Source organism: Psammomys obesus, unplaced genomic scaffold (genome assembly GCF_907164565.1).
Source record: "Psammomys obesus unplaced genomic scaffold, mPsaObe1.curated_primary_1811, whole genome shotgun sequence".
Lineage (NCBI taxonomy): Eukaryota > Metazoa > Chordata > Mammalia > Rodentia > Muridae > Psammomys > Psammomys obesus.
In genome coordinates this window covers 12,190,017-12,213,078 of record NW_026585987.1, presented here as the reverse complement: position 1 = coordinate 12,213,078, position 23,062 = coordinate 12,190,017, and the positions used below count along the sequence as shown (strand labels likewise).

The following is a 23,062-nucleotide window of genomic DNA, read 5'->3' as shown; positions in this document are numbered from 1 at the left end:
CAGCTTCAGGCTCCTCCCTTATCTCCTCTCAGTACAACCCTCCCTCCCTTCTCTTCCCTTATGCCCCTCCCCTATTCCATGATAGGGGAGGTCCTCCTCCTCTTTTATGTGACCCTAGCCTATCATGTCCCATGAAGACTGGCTGCATTGTCTTCCTCTGGCCTGGCAAGACTCCACCCTCAGGGATGCCACTGAGTTCATATCAGAGGCAGCCCCTGTTCCCCATACTATGGAACCCATTTGGAGAGTTAGTCTATGGGCTACATCTGAGCAGGGGTCTAGGTCCTCTCCATGCATGATCCTTGGTTGGAGTATCAGTAGTCCCCCCCTAGGCCCACATTTTTTTTTTTTTTTTTTGCCTCTGTTGGTTTCTTTGTGGAGCTCCTGTCCCCTCCAGGTCTTTCTATCTCCCCTTCTTTCAAAAGTTTCTCTGCACTCTTTCCAAAGTTTGGCTATGAGTCTCAGCATCTGCTTTGATACCCTGCTGGGTAGAATCTTTCAGAGGCCCTCTGTGGAAGGCTCCTGTCCTATTCCTTGCTTTCTCTCTCTTCAGATGTTCATCCAGTTTTGTTTTGTTTTTTTTTTTTTCTGAGTGAGGATTGATTCCCTGCACTCTGCCCAAAGTTTGGCTATGAGTCTCAGCATTTGCTTTGATATCCTGATGGGTAGAGTCTTTCAGAGGCCTTCTGTGGTAGTTCAGTTTTTGATCCATCATGACCTTGGAATGTAGAAGAGTCCTATGTGTATTCTCCATGTGCTAGGTGGACTCAAAGGTTGAGATTTAAGTAGAGTCTTCTATAAAACTGTCCCCCAGCCTTTACTGTGAACTATACAATGAGACTATTAGTAAACACTCCTGCCTTGATTCATGCCAAGAGCCAGCAGTTTTCTTACCACTGTTTTTGTATTATGGCACAAAAATATTATTAGAATATACTGAGAAATTAGCATTGACCTCATACGCTCCCTTGAAATGATCCTGAGAGTCCTCAGAGGTACATAACTCTCATTTTGAAAACTGCTACCTCAGGTGCCCTTAGTACCTTCTGCAAAGTAGTTGTTCCTATACCTGGTTGGTGAATAAATGTTTGATTATGACTTGGGTTGCGAAAGTCTTGTTTGAATTAGCATCTAACCAGCCTCTTAGGTACCAAAAGTTACAAACCAGATATCTATATTAAAATGATTCAGAAAACAGAACCTTGAAGACAAGTCACTGTTTGAAGTAGCTCAAGTTGTACTCTCTGCTAATGACAAAATTGGCTTCCTTTTTGGTGCTGCATGGAAAGGACAGGGCCTTGTGTCTCAAAATTTGGAGAGTGAACCCTGCCAGGGTGCTGGGTACAACCTCATGTCTATCCAGAAACTGCTTGGCTTGGCCACGGCTGTGGTTGTGGTTAGACTGACTTAGAATTAGTTATATTTGGAGTGACATGGTAATCCTGTTTCCCTTCTTGTTGTTTGCCATGTGGAATTTATCTCAGTGCTGAGTTCCCATGCACTTGGCAGGGAAGTGAGAGGTTCAGGGACCAACTTGCCTTTTTCTTGCCTGAGTATAGACATCTTAGCTTGATTTTCCCTGAGGTATATAAAAGAACATCTTTCTGAAACCTCTGTGGGATAAATTACTTCTCTATGCCTCTCTCCTGGAAAGACTTGAAAATAGATATTAATATAGTTCTCATGAATAGCAACAGTTTAAACCATGGGAGGACATTTGGCCGTAGCCTACTATTGACCTTGAGCATGATTCTACTTATGCTCAGCCACATCTCCAAAGTTGGCAAACTGGTTAGTCTGTGACCTTGCTCTATGGTTAAACTGAACACAAAGATGATTAGAGAAATAATTTTCTTCTCCAAATAGTCTTTCATCTGTGTACATGGAAGATTCACATGAGCATTTGCTGTTTTACAGATTTTTAAGATATTAATTTAATGATTATATCAGTTTTCCTCTAACAACAAGTTGTAGTGCACATAACTTGGGCATATGTGGTATTAGGTGAAAAGAAAGTGTTGTTAAAAGTTAAGAAAGACTATTGAATTAGGAAGAAGAAAAGGCATAGGATGCAGCGACTCTTACCGCTTTCCACTTAGTTTCATTGACTTCTTTGTACTGAACGTCATAGTCCAGAGTTATCCATCCCTTCAGAACATCTGCACTGGGTGGTGGTCGCCATCTCACTTGGATGTCTACATGAATCCTGGTCAAACTGATGTTTAGCAAAGTCCAGTTGAGGCCAACGGGTGGATCAGGTTGCACTGTGAATTCAATGGAGATTCAGTCTCCAGAGAAACACTCTTAATATTGATAACTTGCTTTCTTCAGAGGGCAAATTACTTAATTTTGATCACATTCTTAATTTCTCTAGCAATCCACATTATTAGAACTCTTTGCTTTATAACAGGGCAACATCCTTTTAACTATAAGAATGATATTTCACTTTAAAAACATTTATAAACACTCCCCAACTCCCTTTTGAGTCTCAAGTCTGATATATTGGAAGAGTTCATTGGAAGAATTGTCAGGCTACATATTTGTTTTTAGCTCTGGTAGCATTTATATTTTAGGATTTTGGTTTGTGTGTGCACATGTGCACATGCGCGCGCGCACACACACACACACACACACACACACACCACAGACCCCTGAAGATGTAGAGATTCACAGCAATTTCACTTTTAAAATATGGCATGTTTTGGAACAGGAAGGAGAGGCTTTTTTTTCTTCCAAACTGTGTGTGAGCTAAGGAAGGACTTTACCTTATACATCTTTATGCTACTACAGTCCAGTCCCTTGAGTGCTCTACAAACGCTCCCTTGTTTTACTGTCTTCCTAGCCATCCTATTTTGTTTCTTAGTCATAAAAGAGAAGGCATTATGCTGCTATCTTGAATTAGTAATAATTCAGTGTTTTCTGTCTTTGCTTAACTATCTCGTGTGCAATTTGAAATTGTATGTTGCTCAGTTTCTGCTGGCAATCCTCTATTATATTCTTAGATTAAATCTCTGTATTCTTATTGTAAGGTCTGTAAAGACTAGAGTTTCATAAAATATAAATTCCAAAACTAGAATTTATATGTAAATTTAAGCCATGTCTCAAGTGAAGTATTGATTGATAGGGCTTATTACCAAACCTTTTGAAACTACTTGATGATACATAATTAAAATTTTATTTATTTCTTAACATATGCACTTAGCTAGTTAGAATCTTTAGATCCCTAGAATTAATCAGAGAGAAGCCTAAAATAAATGTTATAAAGGAGATTTTATTGAGACAAAAAGAGAAACCTTTGCATTGACCTAGAGTGGACACATACCTGTGATGGAAGGGTATGTTATAACCACTGTCACATAGGCACTATTTTTTTTTTTTAGAAATAAGAAATATTTTTCATTTTAAAATATTCATTATATATACACTTAAATACATTTTAGAAATTAAATTTGAAGAGTAATCAAAGTACATATTCCTATACGACAACAGTATTACTCTGTCCTGGATTTGTCAGGAATTGAGGAAGAACCACAAGCTTAACTTTTTAAGTGACTAGTTTTGAATGTGTATTTGCATTTTAATTAACTTTTAAAAGTTAGCATACAAAGCAATACCTCATTATATGATTTGTATATGCATGTGTTAATATGCATTGCTTTTATTCACCTCCTCTAGGGTCTTCTACTTGCTAGTACCCTCCCTCCATGACTACTGATAGGGGAGGTCTTCCTCCCCTTTCATCTGACCTTAGCCTATCAGGCCTCATCAGGACTGGCTGCATTGTCTTCCTCTGTAGCCTGGTAAAGCTGCCCCCTCTCCCAGCAGGTGATCAAAGAGCCAGCCACTGAGTTCATGTCAGAGACAGCCCCTGTTCCCCTCACTAAGAAACCCACTTGGAGACTGAGCTTCCATGGGCTACATCTGTGCAGGGGTTCTAGATTCTCTCCATGAATGGTCCTTGGTTGGACTATCAGTCTCAGAAAAGACCCCTATGCCCAGATTTTCTTGGTTCTGTTGCTCTCCTTGTAGAGCTCCTGGCCCCTACAGGTTTTCCTATCTCTCCCTTCTTTCATAAGATTCCCGGTTCTCTTCATCCAGTCTTTGTCCTCTTTCTTTCAGATTATTCTCCACACAACCCACAGACTCCAAGTTGTTTTTTTTTTTTTTTGTTTGTTTTTTAATCTCACCCCAAGTGAAAACCACAGTAATCACAAGCGCCTGAAAATGACTAACTTTGATCTTGTCTCTCCCCTCTCTCGTCCCTTCCCAGTCTTTGCCAGTTCTGCTGTCCACTGCCTCCTCCACGAGGAAGCATCTTAGGTCTCAGGATGGTCACCTTCCTGCTGTAACGCTTTTCTTTCAGAAACTAACAGGCGTGTTCTTTACTCAGCGATACCCATCTTCAGGGAAACCAATCCAGATGACCCTACCTAACCTTGCAGCCCCTCCCATACCCTTGTGCTCCTTTTTTCTATTTCTCTGTGCCATCTTTCCACTCTAACTGGGATTCCGTTTTACCAGGAAGATATCTTCTTTTTCAGCACATGGAACACTGCCTGGCCCAAGGTAAAGACATGATGTTTACCTTGCTGAATGAACTGAATAAATGCCAAACATCTAACTAATCTCCTATTTCACTTAAATCCAAAGAACAGCTCACTGAGGGACAATATATACAGAACACACGAGTCAACTGTGGGTTCAGGCCACACACATCTTTTCTCAGAACATACCAGAGTCACTCACACGGTTCTGCTTCCCTCTTTCTATGCTTCTGTTGTGATTCTTTTAGTCATTTTTCATTTGACTCTGAAAGTCTTCTAACAGCTCTGCCTCTAGTTTGTGCTACTCCAGTCTCCAACCATAAGCAGCAAAAGTCAATTTCTTTAAGACACTAATGACACAGTTGCAATAGGTTAAAATTAGAACCTATCTGTTATCTTACTTTCCCTTGATGTCATCATTTAACAGGCCTGGGCCTCAGCTGCATTATCTGTGAAATGGGGTTTATGATAGAACCTGTCTCTTATGACCATTATACGAGACATAAGTTCTCTGGGTTAGATATTTCCTTATTTAAATAAATAGAAATGCAACCTTTGGCAGGAAGATCAAGCCCGAAATTTTTGTGAGGCCCACAAGACTAAAGTTGACTTTTCAAAGAGATATTAGGTCTATGTAATTGACATTGAGTCCTTAAACATTTTTATTTTTTCTCTTGCCACTCTTAGAACATAGTAGTTTCTGGAAGGTCTGTGATACTTGGTAACTCTATTCATACTTAACTGTCACAGTTCAGTTCAGCTGGCTCCTCTTCATCCTTCAGGCATGGCAGGTCATTCATGCATTTGATCACAACCTTGTTTTTTCCATTAATATATTTATTTATTCACCTTACATCTTGATCAAAGATTGCCCTCCTCCTAGACCCTCCTTCATACCCCTCCCCCATCCTCCCCTCCTCTTTGGAGAAGGGGGAGGTCCTCCATTGGTACAACCTGCCTTGGAACATTAAGTTGATGCAGAACAAAGTGCATCCTCTCTCACTGAGGCCAGACAAGGCAGCTCAGTTAGGGAAACAGGATCCAAAGGGAGGCATCAGAGTCTGAGAGGTACCCCGCTCCAGTTTTGAAGGACCAACATGAAGATCAGCTGTACATCTGCTACATATATGCTGGGGGCCTAGGACAAGTCCATGCATGCTCTTGGGTTGGTGATTCAGTCTATGTGAGCCCCATGGGCCCAGGTTAATTGTCTCTGTAGGTCTTCTTGTGGAGTTTTCCACCTCTCTAGCTTCCTTTTTATGCATCCAAAGACCTCAAGTGCAGGACTTGCCATTCTGTGTTGTGGCACATCATCCTGCTATTATATTTTTGAATTGCCCAATTCCACTACTTGACTGTATCATATAGCATAGTCAACATAGTTGCAGGAGCTCAGTGAGAGTCAGTTAAAGGAGTAAGGCTTGCTACTGGTAGGGATAGGCACAGGGCATGGATTGTAAGCCAGCATCCTTACAGATGACCTACCCACTCAATCACTTAGCATCAGCTCTGCAGCAGGGGGAGCCATTAAATAATAAGCAGCCTCTATAACCCACCAGACAAGCTTTCTGCTCCTTACAGTTTTGTCAACCCTCTCTCTGGAAGGCAAACTTCCATGTTTTGCTTGCTTCTGTCTGCAAGCAACATTTCCCACTATCTTCCATTCTGTTGATGCTAAGAAAGCACATTTGTCTGTGAAAAGGGATAGGAATTTGTGTGAGAAACAAGGGGGCTCTTGTGGATAGATTTGAAAGAACTAAGGTCAGCTACTGAAAGTCCTTCACTGCTTCTTTGCCTCTTGCTGTTTATACAATCATACTGTAAACATGGATACTTCAGTTATGGCTGCTTGTTTCAGTTCCTCTTTAAATCCACAGGATGGGCAATGAACCATCTGGATTGCTCTTGGACTTGTTTCTTTGAGCTAATTTTCATTAATGTTTGTTTGAGAACAAAATAAACATGACTTTGACCTAATTGTGGCTGGTTGGTAAATGTTAGATTCTATGATTATTTTGTTTTCTGATCAAGAAAATCTAGGCTTTGATTATACCAATGTTAGAGGTCAAAGGCCAACATTTTTCAGTAGATCTGAATATAAAACATTGTGCCAAAAATCGAGGAAAATTTAAAAGTACATTGAGTTAACCCATTGTTTTGGCAACAAGAATCCAATTCAAAGTTGAAGATTATAAAGAAAAGGTGGATTAATTTCTTCTGTTTTAATTAAAATTTTCAGATTTATTTTTATTTTATATTGCTTTGCCAGCTTGTATGTATGTGCACCACATGCATGCCTGGTACCAAAAAGGTTAGAAGAAGGTTCCTGGAACTAGAGTTACAGGTAGTTGTGAACCAGCAAGTAGGTGATGGGTCCTCTGAAAGAGTAACAAGTACTCTTAATTTCAGAGTCATCTCTCAGCCCCTGATTAATTTCTTCATAGCATTTACTACCAGATGTCTATTATTTAAAGTTTAAAAAATTTATTTATTTGTGTGAGTGCTTTGTCTGCACGCATGTCTCTACACTGTGTGCTTTGTGTTCAGAGGCCAGAAGAAGGTATAGACTCAAGATGGTTGTTAGTCGCTATATAGGTAACGATAAAGAAACCTGGATCCTTTGGAGAGTAGCCAAGGTTCTGAGGCACTGAGTATCTCCTCTCTAGTTCCATTGCAGGCATCTTTAAGCTAGAGTCAAGTTAACTGTCTTTTTAGACTCTATCTTTTTAGATTCCTGTGTGACAGACTCCATATACTAAAACCACAAAGCCTTTCTACTAGATTATACTCAGAAACTGGTGCTCCCTTAATATTTGGTCTAAAGCTGTGTCAAATGAAACAAACCCATGATTTACCTATTTCATCAACAGTGAAACACTTTTGGTCCAACAAAATTCCATTTGTAGTTAGCTTTATACAGTAGGGTGTCCAAACGGAGGTATGTGATGCATTGAAGTAACAACTGTTTTCTCCAGCAGAGACATAATCAGGGCACTCTTTCCATTCCTGGGGCCATTCATGAGCAATTCTGAAATGGAGAGTGAAAAAGATTAATCATTCCCCAAACTATGTCACAGCTTTAGTCAGCCAGATTCAGTAAGCTAAGACAAATATCTTACAATACAAAATTCAACATTTTAGCAGTACCATTTCTGAGAAAAATCATATCCATAAGCAGTGTTACTAGTGTCTGAAGATTGTCAGGAGCCTATATGATACATCTGCTTAAAATAAAAGCATCTGTTTATTGAGTGTATATGGTATTTGTATGCATATTTGTATGTATATATATGTGTGTATGTACATGTCTATGAGTTCCCAGTGGTAGATCTATTCTTTCCTCACTGACACCATCAATGTACTAATCATTGATGGGTTCATAACTTGGTATCATTATTGGGCATGGTAGACGACAGAAGGTGGGGCTGGTTGGGGAAAGCAGGGCTTTGAGGGTGTGACTTTGAAGAGTGTTATCTCCTTTCTAGCCCCTCTCCCTGTCTTGCTCTCTTTTCCTTTGACAGCATGAACCGAATAGCCTGTTTTGTACATGCTATTGTCACCATTATTTTTTACCTTCCACAGGCCCATAGCTGAATATCCAGGGGACCATGGACTGAACACTCTACGATGTGGGACAAAGTAAACCCCTCCTCTACCTCCTCCTTGAATTGCTTCCCTCATCTATTTAACACTGATGTGATGATTGAAAAGCACAAGTGAGATAATTCATTGTCTCTTTGTTTTATTTACTAGCCTGTCTCAGTTCAGAAGAGGATTTATTGGTGAAGAGGATGCAAAGCCATGGAACCATTGTTTAAGAAAGAAGGTTAAATTAGGGGCCGGCGAGATGCTTCAGTTGGTAAAGTGCTTGCTATGCAAACAGGGAGACCTGAATTCTACCCCAAGAACCAGGTGAGGAGGGGAGCACGTGGGTTCCCAGTGCTGGGAAGATAGAGGCAGGAATATCCCTCTAGCTTAGTGGGCCAGCTAGTCTAGCCAAAAAGGCAAGGCTCCAGGTTCAGTGAGAGACTGTCTTAAACATTAAGAGGTGGCAAGCAATGAAAGGAGATAACTGACATCAACTTCTGCCTTCTACATCACAGACACACACACATATACATGTATTCACAAGTGTGTATGTATATAATCATGTACATACACACACACAGAGTGACAGGAAGGACTATGTGTAGGTACAGGTGCTGGGGCTCACAAGCTAGATGTGGACATCTAGCTTCCCACTGTCTGGTGGTGCTGGCAGCAGCGGGCAATGAGAACAGAGGATAGGGGCAAGGCAGAGCCAGAAAGGAAGGAATGAAGAAGCCTGAAGACACAATTATATTTCCTTCTTAACAGCTGTTTCTCAGGCTGGTTGTTTGGCACGTAGACTCAGGGGCCACTGAGACAGCTGTTCATCAGTTGTTGGAACACACTTGGGATTATAACAGGAGAGACTTCAAAGTCTGAGGCAGGGAACTGTTGCTTAAATTCTCTTTGAGGTTTTTTTTTTTTTTTTTTTTTTTAATAGGGTTCCTCTGTGTAGCCTTGGCTGACATTCAAACTAAGTGAATTAAAAAGTTTTGCCAAAATCATCCAGCAAATTAGGCATTCAACAACATCAGAGAATATATCGAGTGTATTTTTTGTAATCAATTGGGTCAATTTTAAAAAGTTTTAGGATGGTGCAAAGCTTCAGGGCAGCTACTGATCAGCAGGTCTGCGTTTATTGTAAGGCACCACCTAGCTCTGATGTGCTTCACGTGTTCTCTGAAGTTTTCTTACATTTACCAGTCCAAATGGTTTGAACTGGAGTGAAATAAAGAGCAGAGAAGTCATAAAAATAAAACCAGATTCCAGACCCACAAACTCTAGATAATTCCAAATAAGGAATGCTAACTGTTAACCGCTATGACCAGTTCCTTCCACCAAGAGCCACTGGATCATCTGGAGTCCCTGACCCCACAGGCCATACATACATCCCACCTCTGTTTGCCATAAACTTTGGGGAGGGACAGATCCATCCAACCTCCTTTGACAAAGGAGCCAGATTAGTCGTCACCCAGTGAGATGGGTATCAAATCCTGTAGGAGGAAGTGTGATGATGAAAAAAAAAAGAATTTAAATAAATGGTAGAAAGATTAAAACAATGAGATTGATGTTGACAGGCTCCAGCTGGCTCCCATGAAGCTTTCACAAAGATCTGCCATACTTAGCAGTGCCTCTTTCTGCCAGGCCTCTGATTTGCATTCAAGTCTAGTCACCTTCAAGTGCAGAGGCTGGACTTGGTGGGTTCTCACTTGTAGGGCCTCACAGAGTGTTCTGGATCAGCCCTGTCTTTAGAGCTGGGACATGTCCTCTGCCATCTTACCTGGCTAGGATCTGGACTAAGCAAAAGACACTCTTGCCTGTATCCTTCTGTTGTGCTTACAGCCCAACGTGCTTAGATTCTTGTATGCTTTGGATTCCAAGAACAGCCCAGCCATACCACCACATTCCCAGATTCTTTCTGCTGAATCTCCCTGATTGCACAGACAATAGCGTTGAATTGAAGTATGCTGCAGTGTGTTAGGGATGAGAGGCATGGCTCTATGGTTTCAGGCGTTGCCTAAGAATGCACTCTCAGTAACAACAACAAGGGTTGGAAGTCTACTCTGTGCCTTTGTCTCTGTGTGAATGGGTGCTAAGAGTCTACAGATCAGTGCATCCCCATCCTGATATGCTAACCTGGATTCTACACTTGATTTTCAGATCAACAGGGTGGAGGGACTTTATGGTTTTGGCTAGGATATTTACACTATTTATGTTTTTGTAGAGACAACACAAAGTTCTGATTTGGGGAGTTTGGGTTGGCTCTTGGTCCTGAGTTTATTTGTTTTCATGGTATTTAGGGAGGTGAGAATATTTTTCTCCTGGCATCCTCAGTTCCACAAGTGCTAAAACAAGGATGTTCTTCTGAATATGCCTGGAATTTTCCTTTCCTGTTCACACTTGCAGCAGATTTCTTGTTAGTTCCCAGGGTGAGTGCAGATTGGTGATGCTGGGAGGATTGGGATATACAGAGGAGGTCTGCAGACGTAGTTACTGTGGCTCTGATGGAATAGAGTATGGAATAAGGATGTTTTTGAGGGCTTCTTAACTCTGGATCTATCTTTTGGCTCACAGTTTGGTTAGGTGACTACGAGGAGCGTGGAAAATCATTTTTCTGGAGTGGAGTTAGTTCAAGGTGTTGTCCCATTGTTTCTTGGATCCCTTTGGTCAATGATGTCTGTATAAAAACCTTCTCACTTGTTTTGATAGCTCTAGTTATCTGAGCTGCTGAAGCAAGGTGTAAAAATGGTATCTAGTGAGTTTCTCTCTCTTCCATTTTAGAAATAACAGAAGCAATTCATACATATTGGAAAGTGTTCCCAAACACCTTAGCTTCATGTCTCAGTATCTATATATCTATGTATTTATGTATCTATGTATGTATGTATGTATGTATGTATCTATCTGCCTCCACTTTACTGTCCCATTCCTCTTTACAATATTAATTTCAAGGTAAATAAGCTGTGTATTTTGTGCCAAACTATCTCATATCTGTGTGCCTTCTTCAGAGGAGTATGTTTGTGATGCCTCTCATAACTAGAAGTTGTATAGGGCTAGTCTTGGTTGTTCACTTAGAGTTTTTGTTATCTGTGAATTAATTACTCAAGTAGGCATTAGAAAGTTCTTGTAGTCTATCAATAATCATAAGCAGTAAGGAATTAAAGATCATTTTTATAGTTCAGGAAACTAGACTCTATATCATTATTATTTAAAATTATTAGTTTACTGAGAAAATCTTGCTTATTGATGGATTGACTGTGTACTTACTATGTAGAATGTACAATGTCAGGAATTTTTCTATCAAAAATCCTTCTAAGAGGCTAGGAGCTAAGTCTATTATTGTACTCCCAGAAGCGATACAGCTCAGCTTAACTAATTTGCTGGCTGTTACTTGGTGAGCAAGGGCTGAAGCCAGGATGGACTTCAGGAGGCTGGCTTGGACTAACCGCTCCCCACATAGTCCTCCCCTTCCTTGTCATCTATGGAGTGGAATGCATCATTCGCAGATCCTTGAACAAGAGCCTAAGATAAATAGTGCTCACTAACCCTACAGCTTGTGTAGGCCTTCCTTGAGGGTTTGTGAGGGAAAAAAAGAGACAAGAAGTTGTTTAACTCTAACATTTAAAAAGGTGAAGTTTTGTTCTATAGCACAATAGTGCTATAAGTGCTATAGGAGTATAGTATAGTAATGTAGCGTAGTGCTACACTATAGAAGGCTATAATAGTGTAGTAGTATACTATAGTAGCATAGTACAGTACAGTATAGTATAGTAGTACTATGAAACTCTAAGTAAACAACAGTAGGTAATTATAGTTGACAATGATTAATTATGTATTTCAAAATATCTAGTAGAGAGGACTTTGGATGGTCCCAACACAAAGAAATGACAAATACCCAAATGGATATATCAATTGTCCTGGTTTGATAAGTACATATCATATAGAGGCATTAAAATACCACAGTGCATCCCATAAATTATACTGCTACTGTGTGCATTAAAAGTGGTAAAAGAGAAAAGGGAAGAAATTGCAGGGGAATGAAACTTAACTACTGGGTGATAAGCACATTCCTAGATGTTTGTTTTCCCTATCATTTGTCATTCTGGGGGAACTTGTACTGTGGATATAAACATAGCTGTGTTTTGATCCCAGGTGTAGGATATGGGACTGATTCAGACTGTCCACAGCAGCAAACTATTTGCCTCGTGAGGGCTGTGAGAGGGGCTCTTTGCCAGCTGCAGAGAGTTTCATTCTGAATACTCTGAGAAGGAATAAATGCCAGAGCCCAGAGAGAATGTTGGGCACTCCAAGAAGGAAGAAGGCTGCTGGCATTCCCCACTGTTGCTCCTGGTCACTGTTGATAAAGTTGGGTGAGAATTAGTTGGAGATATCCCAAAATGAAGATTAGACTTGCTCCAAGAAACCCAATGACCCTAACAGGAAGTAGCCAAAGAGAACTCTTCCTCCTGTCCCTACTAATGTTCCTCCTCTTCTACCTGGTATTGGGGTGTTGGAAGGGATTGGGTGTGGGAAGAGCATAAGAAACCAAAATAAAATGGTATAAAAAGTAACACCAACAACCGTGGGTAAAAACGAAAGAGCAAGTTCCCTCATTCAGTATAATTAATTAATTTAAGACAATGACCTGTTCTTATACAGAAACCAAATAATGGAGGCTTTTAAAACACATTAAAAAAATAAAAAAACAACAAACAAACAGAAAACAAAGTAAGATTCAGTGTTCCTCCCTGGCCTAGAAGCATTCACAGTCCCCGAGTAGACTGCTGACTCCTTTTCATGTCACCCTCCCACGTTTCAGTCTCACGCCATCTGTACAGGCTCTTCTGATTCTCAAACGTTAACGTGGCCTCAGGGCATTGTACCTGCAAAAAAACTTTTTTTTTTTTTTTTTTTTGCCTCACAGACTTTCCCTCATATACTTACACAGTTTTTCTCATTTCCTTTCTTTCCTCAATTTAACACACTACATTAGAGAGGTCTCTGAGGCCACCACCTCAATTCAAATATCGCGCAAGCCTCTACATGTATTTACCTACACAAGGCATGTACACTCTCACCCACACACTCTACTCTCACCCAGCCACATACTGTGACTCATAAATCCACAGTGACAAATCAATGGAGGAAAAAGTCAGAAGGGGATGAAGCCTTCACCTTCTATTATAGTATAGCTCAATATTTCCTGGGATCTTTAAATCATCATAATCTCCTTCTGTCCAGTAGCATGAAAATGTCTCCAGTTCAGGAGAACGACAGTTGGTGAATCGAGGCTTCCCAGAAGAACCTGCAGAATAAAGATAAAGGGCATACATGGAATTAGGAGGATCAGGTGACATTCCTATGAAGCATTACATAAAGTGTGTAAAGAAGGAAAGATAAGGCCAGCTTATTCCTCGTCTGGGGATGTGATGCTATCATTTGAAGAAGCTGTTTTCTTGGCTCATCATCTCAGCATCTACTGCCTGGTACTGTCGGTCATTAATTCTGAAGCCAAATAGTTGTGCCTTCATTTTCAGCATTATTCCTTGGGGCCTGTTTAAGATCCAGAGCTAGAGAAAATGATCTGGGGACAGGTTGGTAGGCAAGCCTAGGACTAGAAGGAAAATAATGGACAGAGAAGAAAAATAATGGGCAGAGAGGGGAAAGGCCCTACAGAACAATGTCTAAGGTGGCTATTATTTACAGCAACCCTGAAAAGAATGTTGCAGTTGACAAGAGGGTTCCACCTTTTTTTTTTCTACCTTTGTCCCCCAGATTAATTCCTTCTTGTATAATTGAGTGTAGCAGTGGAAGATGTCCTGTATTCTGAAAAAATTTTAGCATTAACACTGCTTTTAGTCAAAGATCTTAGAATGGCATCCATACTCATTTGCTTTTCTTCTTTGGAGGCTGTGGTGTGTGTGTGTGTGTGTGTGTGTGTGTGTGTGTAGTCCAGAGGTTGATGTTTGTCTTCCTCTCTGGCTCTTATCTAATGTTTTAGACATTGTCTCTCACTGAATTTGCAGCTTGCCATTTAGGTAGGTTGGTTGCCCAGCAAGTCCCAGGATCTGCTTGTCTGCCTTCCAGCACCAGGGTTAGAGGTGTACCACAGGCCTGACTTTTACATGAGTGCTGAGGATCTAAATTCAGGACTTCTACCTCACCCTTTAATCACTTGGTCATCTCCTCAGACCCCAAAGTCTTCATTTAAAACATGAGAATTCAAAGATATAAACTTAGTTGAAGCAGAGGCAGGAGAAGCTGGAGGCAAGGGGGAATTCAGGGATGGATATTCTCAAGACACATTGTTGTATGTGCCTGAAGCTTTAGAAAGTAAAAGCACAAAAGATAAGGATTCCCACTTAGAGTTACATCTTTATTTTAGTTATTAGTAGGTACATCATGTTTCCTATTATATCACTTTACATGCATACTTCATTTATCAGTGACTACAGATTGTCTTTCAAGGGGGGTGGAAATGGCAAGGTTTGACATCCTCTGAATTTAGCTTTTAAAAATCAGTCACCTAGAAACCTCCAATCTTCCATGCTGGAACCAACTGAGATGTTTTAATATAATGTCTCCCCTTACTTTCTAGAGATTTTGGTTTCTTTGGGTGTACAGTGTAGAGAATCTGATTTTTAGAAGTTCCTCAGGTACTTGCAATGGGCATTCCAGGTTAAGAATCACAACTGCAGACAAACTTATGTATGAGATGACAAAATGTGGCTTTTGCATAGTTTTATTCCCTCTGCTGTTCTAGGAGAGTTATGTATCAGCACCTGGTACACACACTGAGAAGCCTCATTCAGGATGGCATTATCATCTTAGAAATGTCCCTTAGAATAATGCTTCATGAAAACTTGGAGTATAGGAAGGCTATTTAAAATCTTTGCACAAAATTGTACATCTAAATGATACTCCTGCCGAAATATCCATCAGAGCATATTCTAACAACAAAAATCAAGAAGCCACAGTGTTGCTTCCGTTAAGTTTATCTATAAACTTCACAGAGAGTTGCATTAAAGTTTTTAAAAGCTGGTAAAGTTTGGTATTGTATCCAGGTCCTACAATGTTGGGGAAACAGCGCTGCTTACCCTGGGTCACCGCAGCACCGCATTATTGGTGTGCAGGTCAAATGGACTGCACAGCTTAAGTAAGCTTCCTCCACAGCTGCCTGCGGGCTCTCCCCTTGGAGGAAGATGATCTCCCAGGCAGTCCCCAGACAGAGCACATCAAGCAGCTGTTATATTGAAGGATTAATGTTCCGAGGTGCTTTTCTAGCCTTGACTCGCAACAGAGCAGAAACAGATCCCAAATGAAATAGCACACAGTTTCCCAAAGTCTGCTTGGGCCATGGGCTTAGGTAGAAGAGAAAAGAGGAACTGAAGTAAGAAGGGATGGCAGAAAAGGTCGTAGTGAGGAAGGATGGGTTTCTTCTGAGAGCTCCAGGCTTGAGTGAAAAGTGCACTGCAGTAGCCTGTCCTTAAATAGAGACTCTCCACTATAGTAGGTCTTGAAAGCTAAGTGCTTCTGACAATCCAACACTTGTCACCTCTTAACACACAATAGAAGATTGAGCTATCTTTTGTAGGGATGATAACTTGAAAGGAAAGTCTTTCTCCTTACCTACAGTAATGTCAACCAGTTGACGTTCTCTTGATTTAGGGTAGCAGTGAACCAAACAATAAGGAAAGTAATAAAGCAAGCAAGCAAACAAACAAACAAAAAACAAAACAAGACAAAAATAACACCTTCATTGGTTGCTCTCCACAAACTGCTTGTTAGGCCCTATTGCTCTGAAGGCAGCACTTACATCTCTCATTGAACATGGAAACACTGAGCTGGTGCCTAACTGGAGCCTTCACCCTCCTGACCAGTGTTTATGGTACTAGAAGGTACTGTGCACTCTACCAAAGGAGAAGACCCAGCTACAAATACTTGAGTCTACAATGGTGACTCCCTGCATGATATAACAGTTGTGCAAAGACTATTGAAGAAACTATCTACTATGTGCTTAGACTTAAGGTCTACTCCGTGATATAGAACACAGGCCTTATACTGCATATGGATGGCCAAGAACCTGAGACTAGATAGGCTATGTGTTGGAGGTTTTTTCTGGTGAAAATGAAATACTATTGTTCTGCTAAAGGAGAGCACCAATAAAATTATTCCTAATGATATTCTGCTAAACCCAGAGATCAATCTCTCACTTAGCCATTATTGGCAAAGCTTTCCCTTGCAGTAGATAGAAACCAGTACAGAATCTCACAACTGGTAAATGTGCAGAGAGTAAGAGACTTTGGAATACTTAGTTCTAAATGAGATGTCTGCATCAAATCCTCTCCCCCTCCCCAGGGCTCAGAGCTATGCAGAAGGGGAGGCAGAAGTACTGTAAAATCCAGAGAGGATAGATCATACCAAGGAAACAGTATCTTCCTTACACAACAGGACTGATGCCCATATGACTCACAGAGACTATGGTAGCATGTACAGGAACTGCACATATCCAAGCCAGAGGAGGTACCAGCACTGAGAGGAGGAAGAAGGCACAAGCTTCCCTAACAGAGAAACTATCTCTAATTTATAACCATTTGCAAAGGGAAAAACAAACAAACAATTTTCTTCAGTGGAACCTCACTGAGTATACAAACCATACTTAAGGGAAGGTCCCATATCCAGTAGTAGATGGCTAACCCAAAATGAACCCAATGGCATTTTTGGAGAATTTTTCATCTCATATTGCTTTTCTTAGGCTTTTTGTTTGTTTGTTTGTTTGTTATCATACCAGTCTTTTGCCTGTATATTACGCTTCCAATGTTGAGGGGTTTTTTTTGTTTTTGTTTTTGTTTTTTTTTTTGGAGGGGGGAGGGTATTACAATCTGTTTGTGTCTCTGTTTCTCATGCTTTCTTCACTTTTTACAATTCTGTTTTTGTTATATTTTAATTTTTTTCTGTTTGTTTTCTAAAGAGAGACAGAAAGAAGGCATGGAGTTGGATGAGTAGGGAGTTGGGTAGGATTTGGGAGGACATGAGAGAGGGGAAACTGCTCACAATATAGTGCATGAAAAAATTTAATTTTCAATAAAAAGATAACATTCCTTAACATGATGAAGAAAAAAAAATCAACACAGCAAACTTGTACAGAGACATACTGGAAAAAATATTTTTAGGGCTGTTGCTCAGTGGTAGAGCCCTACTAAATCTGTATGAAGCCCTGGAATGGATGCTCAGCACCACGAAAAGAAAATACAGATAAGTGGTCTTCAGATTTGGCTTCCATCCTCAGTGATGAGTGAAATTACCAGATCAGTGTGTGTGGTAATAAAGCATGAAAAGTGAGGAGGGCGGGAAAATACAGGAAAGTGGCTTTTGGTTCATGATGGCAAATCTGGGTTCTGACAAGGCATCTGTGTATGCAGACAACCAATTCCCCTGCTCTTTGGAAGGAATGGCTACTGCTGAACTATAGCCAAAGTGAGGAAGTACTTATTGTCAACTGTTGTGAGGATTGCATAAACATACAGGTCGAGGCCAAGTATGATGAAATTGTAATGTTCCTTCCACAGTAATAAACAAAAGACGTTGGTTTCAGCAGAGAGCTCTTGCCCTTCCTTGTCTGTGCTTCACAGGCTTTGGATGATTGATTAGCATCCATGCATCAATGATTTAGAACAGCTCTGTATTCAGCCTTTATATTTGACTCAGGCACTATCACAGAACAGAAAACACTTGTGATTCTTAAAGATTCAATGTGTGAATACATGAAGTTATAATACTATGAAGACAGAAAGAAGTTACTTCATTCACTGTCACTGCTTTACAAGGTCCTCATCTACGTTTGTAGTGGAACTGAAGTGGGGATCTGACAATGTAACAGTCATTAACTGTTCTTGAAGATCATGTGATAGCTACTGTCCTTACCATTTTGTGGATAAGGAAACTGAAGCACAGAGAAGAAAAATAACAAGTACAAAGGTCACTTCGCTAAGTGTCACAGCCCTTATTGCCACCAAGCAGTTATGTTTCAATGTCTTTATTCTCAATTATTACACCTGTGGCTTCCAAAGTTTTAAAAAGTGATCCCTCTGGGAAGAAAATTTTTACATAATTTCCCCATGTGTACATATTTCTATATGTGTTCTATATGTGTACGTATATAAAATGAAAATATTTCACAGCTATGATTCTCACTGTATTTAATAAATTCTGATTGTATATGTTATCTAACACATATTTGTTTATAATACAGTCACACACATTATATACATACATACAATACAGTTTGCAATCTTGTAAATTGATTTACTGATAGTTCACCACTTTCACTTTAAGAAATAATGCTTATGGAACTCATTTCCTTCTACAAAAGTTGAAAATTAATATTGGGTTGTAATTCTTTCAAAACAAAGCAAGAACGTTTCCTTTGCCGGCACATGACTAAGACCTAGCCTTGAAAGTATTTTTTCTAAATTGTATTAAGATTTGCATAATCTTTAATAAAACCTACCTGACATCATGGGGCTTTTTGAATGAGTTTGCATAGGGATCAGGAGTTACCATGGTGAATTATTCTGTGACTATGTAAGGACTGGTAAGGAAGCTAGCCTACACATGGTAGCTTCGACTTAGCTGGTGGTGACACTCCTGCTTTCGCTGAAGCTCTGGATAGCCCTATGCAGTTTTCTCATTAGAATGTCATGATATATTAAAAATGCTATCAATTTCTGTCATGACAATTGACAGAAATTACCAGAAAGTAACTTGCTGATGCTAGGTAGAGTCTCGCAACATCATTTTGGTTCCAGACACCTGGGTTCTGTACCCACAACCATCATTTACAATCTGCGAGATCTTAGTCAGGTTACTTAATCCCCGCTTCATGAAAAGAGAACAAAACAATATATCATGGGCTCATTGTAAAGATTAAATAAGCTAACACATGCAAAACTCTTAGGATAATGTTTGATACAGAATAAGCATTACATAAATGTTCACCATGACTACAACTTCTAGGTCAATTGTGATAATAACCTATGAGTCATTGACTATTGGAGTAGCAAATTATGACCATTGCTGATTCTGAAATTCATCTTATAATCATGTCTATTTGTACTGAAAAATCATGTCATTACAGGTCCACTGGCACTTGGTACAATGTGTGAGAGTTATAGGGTATATGAGGTACATATGGTATGGTGTAAGCCTTTCCCTCTCTGCTTGGAGATGATTTTCTGTTATGTTCTCTATAGCTGCAGCTTTTGAAGTCTGAGTTCTTGGGTAACTGGAAGATGTTGTTATATTATTATGTTTTATATTAAAACAAGTAATTTCAAGCAAATGCTTTCTGTACTTCTGAGAATCCATTGAAAGAGAATCTATGAAATGTGTGAAGAAGCATAGAAGGGGGAAAATTTAGCTGTAGTTCACAGACACTGTGGGGATGGCCTTCAAAAGGTGCCACTGGATGCTTGCTGACTGAGCACTCTGGAACCAAAGCAGTAGCTTTATTGATTTCTTGGCAATATTCATTTTAGAATAAGCATGTGAAAAAAGAAAGAGGGCAGAACTCAAATTTTGTGGGTCTAAGTTCTCTTACCTATAGGACAGTCATGTTATTCTAGCACTAATCCAAAGCTACTCTGAAAAGAATGGACTGGGTGGTTGAAATTCTGATTTACTATTTTACGTTTTGCTTCTTGAAAGAAAATATAGCATAAAATTCTTGCTGTGTGTGTACATGTGGTTTCCCAGGTACACACAGTGCAGAGGGACATTGGATTTACTGAGATTATCTCAACTTCATATGGAATAACAAGAAACCCAGAATTGCTAAAACAATCCTCTATAATAAAAGATCTTCTGGAGGTATCTCCATCCCTGATCTCAAGCTGTACTATAGAGCAGCAGTAATCAAATCTGCATGGTACTTGCATAGAAACAGAGTGGTGGATCAATGGAACCAAATAGAAGACCCAGAAATAAACCCACACACATATGAACAAAGATGCCAAAACCATACAGTGGAAAAACGATAGCATCTTCAACAAATGGTGCTGGTCTAACTGGATGTCTACATGTAGAAAAATGCAAATAGATCCATACTTATCACCCTGCACAAAAACTAAAGTCCAAGTGGATCAAAGACCTCAACATAAAACCAGACACATTAAATCGGTTAGAAGAAAAAGTGGGGAGGAGTCTGGAACTCACTGACATAGGAGACAACTTCCTGAACAGAACACCAACAGCACAGGCTCTAAGAGCAACAATCAATAAATGGGACTTCATAAAACTGAAAAGCTTCTGTAGAGCAAAGGACACTGTCGTCAGAACAAAATGACTACATACAGATTGGGAAAGGATCTTCACCAACCCTATATCTGACAGAGGGCTAATATCTAGTATATATATAAAGAACTCAAGAAGTTATAAAGCAACAAATTAAGTAATCCAATTAAAAAAATGGGGAACAGAGCTAAACAGAGAATTCTTGATAGGGGAATATCAAATGGCAGAGAAACACTTAAAGAAATGCTCAATGTCATTAGCCATCAGAGAAATGCAAATCAAAACAACCTTGAGATTTCACCTTACACCCATCAGAATGGCCAAGATGAAAAACTCAAGGGACAACACATGCTGGAGAGGTTGTGGAGAAAGGGGAACCCTCCTCCACTGCTGGTGGGAATGTAAACTTGTACAACCACTCTGGAAATCAATCTGGCGCTTTCTAAGACAATTAGGAATAGTGGTACCTCAAGATCCAGCTATACCACTCCTAGGCATATATCCAAAAGAGCCTCAAGTACACAATAAGGATATTTGCTTAACCATGTTTGTAGCAGCTTTATTTGTAATAGCCAGAATCTGGAAACAACCAAGATGGCCCTCAACTGAGAAATGGATCCAGAAAGTATGGTACATCTATACAATGGAATACTACTCAGCAATAAAAAACAAGGAAATCATGAAATTTACAGGCAAATGGTGGGAACTGGAAAAGATCATCCTGAGTGAACTGTCCCAGCAGCAGAAAGACATACACGGTATATACTCACTCACTTAGACATATAATATAGGATAAACCTACTAAAATCTGTACATCTAAAGAAAAAACTAATCAAGAGGGAGGACTCTTGCTAAAATTTTCAGTCCCCATCCAGAAAGGCAAAGAGGATAGACATCAGAAGAAGGAGAAAACAGGGAACAAGTTAGGAGCCTTCCACAGAGGGCCTCTGAACGGCTCTGCCCTTCAGACTATCAAAGCAGATGCTGAGACTTATGGCCAACCTTTGGGCAGATTGCAGGGAATCTTACGAAAGAAGTTCGAAATAGTAAGATCTTCAGAGGATAGAAGCCCCACAAGGAGAGCAACAGAACCAAAAAATCTGAGCACAGGGGTCTTCCCTGAGACTGATACTCCAACCAAGTAGCATGCATGGCGATAACCCAGAACCCCTGCACAGGTGTAGCCCATGACAGTTCAGTCTCCTAGTGGGTTCCATAGTAATAGGAACAGGGACTGTCTCTGACATGAACTGATTGGCCTGCTCTCTGATCACCTCTCCTTGAGGGTGGAGCAGCATTACCGGGCCACAGAGGAAGACAATGCAGCCACTCCTGATGAGAACTAATAGACTAGGATGAGAAGGAAGGAAAAGAAGACCTCCCCTACTAGTGGACTTGGGGAGGGGCATTTGTGGAGAAGGAAGAGAAAGGGAAGGGATTGGGAGGGGAGGAGGGAGGGAACTACAGGGGAGATACAAAGTAAATAAAGTGTAATTAATAAAAAAATTTAAAAAACCAAATTGTTATTTTTAATAAAAATCCAGTAAATTGAAAATTAAATTCTTGGTTCACTACAAAGTTTGTGAAGTTGGTATTCATTAAAGGTACCATCTGAATTTCTATTGACTTTAAAAAATGAACACCAAGTCAATGAATTTGGTGATTTCTTAGATAAGTTCTCACATCAGGTTTGGGAGAGGAAATTAACTGCACACAGGCTGTACAGATAGCTCATTTTTGTGACCAATTCGGGAGGCTGAGGGCTATGCTTTGGTCTTAGGTGGCAACGTGTTGTTGTAGCCAAACTGGTATGCAGCCAAACTATTTTCTTAATATTTGTGTTTATATCCATAGAGAAACATTGCTCCTAGTTTTAATCTTCTTTTTGCAATGAACAGCAATGAATGCAGAGACTTGTGGCTGCCTTAGGTGCTGAGTGTGAGTGAGTGAGTGAGTGAGTGAGTGAGTGAGTGAGTGAGTGAGTGACAGTTGAGTGTCAAACCCTAAATAGGACATTTATATAACCACTTCGAAGGCTTAGAGGACAGTGTGGAAGAGGGAGCAGAAAGAACTTAAGAGCCAGAAGATAGAAGGGCTGGAAAAATGTTATATTCTGGGCACACCATACTCATTGCCATTATGATCTCCACTGAGCCTGCACAAAACTCGGCCTGTCATCAGTCATTATCAATCAGGGAGGGACTTATGGTGTTCTCCGTATTTCCTGGGGGAACTACTGGTTACTGGTAGATTCTGAGGGAAGGGCACACATTATCTTTAGTTCTGTACAAATGAGTGAGCCCATGAGGCTCCAATGGATAGTTTCAAAAACACAGATGGCTTTGGTAAAACTCCGCCGACCACAAAACAAAACAAAAAGACATGAGTGTGGGAAAGGCACTTGTAAGAAAGTGAAGAGTTGAGGGGTGTTGGAGTAGGGTAGGAGAGAGTAGGCAGGGGATAAGCTAACTAAAATGCAATTAAATGCAAGTGTACTGCTAGCCTTATGTCAACTTGACACAAGCTAGAGTTATCTGAAAGGAGGGGACTTCAATTAAGAAAATTTCTCTATAAGACAAAGCTGTCTGGCATTTTCTTTCTTTCTTTCTTTCTTTCTTTCTTTCTTTCTTTCTTTCTTT

At 40.1% G+C, this 23,062-nt stretch overlaps 1 protein-coding gene across 3 annotated transcripts in view; it reads right to left on the bottom strand.

Moving 5' to 3' along the window:
• The window catches only part of Ghr (growth hormone receptor), a 264,150-nt gene that overhangs the window by 24,517 nt on the left and 216,571 nt on the right, over nucleotides 1-23,062 (bottom strand). For all 3 annotated transcript variants that reach the window (XM_055601049.1, XM_055601048.1, XM_055601047.1), the window contains 3 exons: nucleotides 13,308-13,437; nucleotides 7,400-7,572; nucleotides 2,086-2,264 (listed from right to left, as the gene is read on the bottom strand). In XM_055601049.1, the coding sequence (XP_055457024.1) occupies nucleotides 2,086-2,264; nucleotides 7,400-7,572; nucleotides 13,308-13,437 (482 nt within the window). The remainder of the gene's footprint in view (nucleotides 1-2,085; nucleotides 2,265-7,399; nucleotides 7,573-13,307; nucleotides 13,438-23,062) is intronic.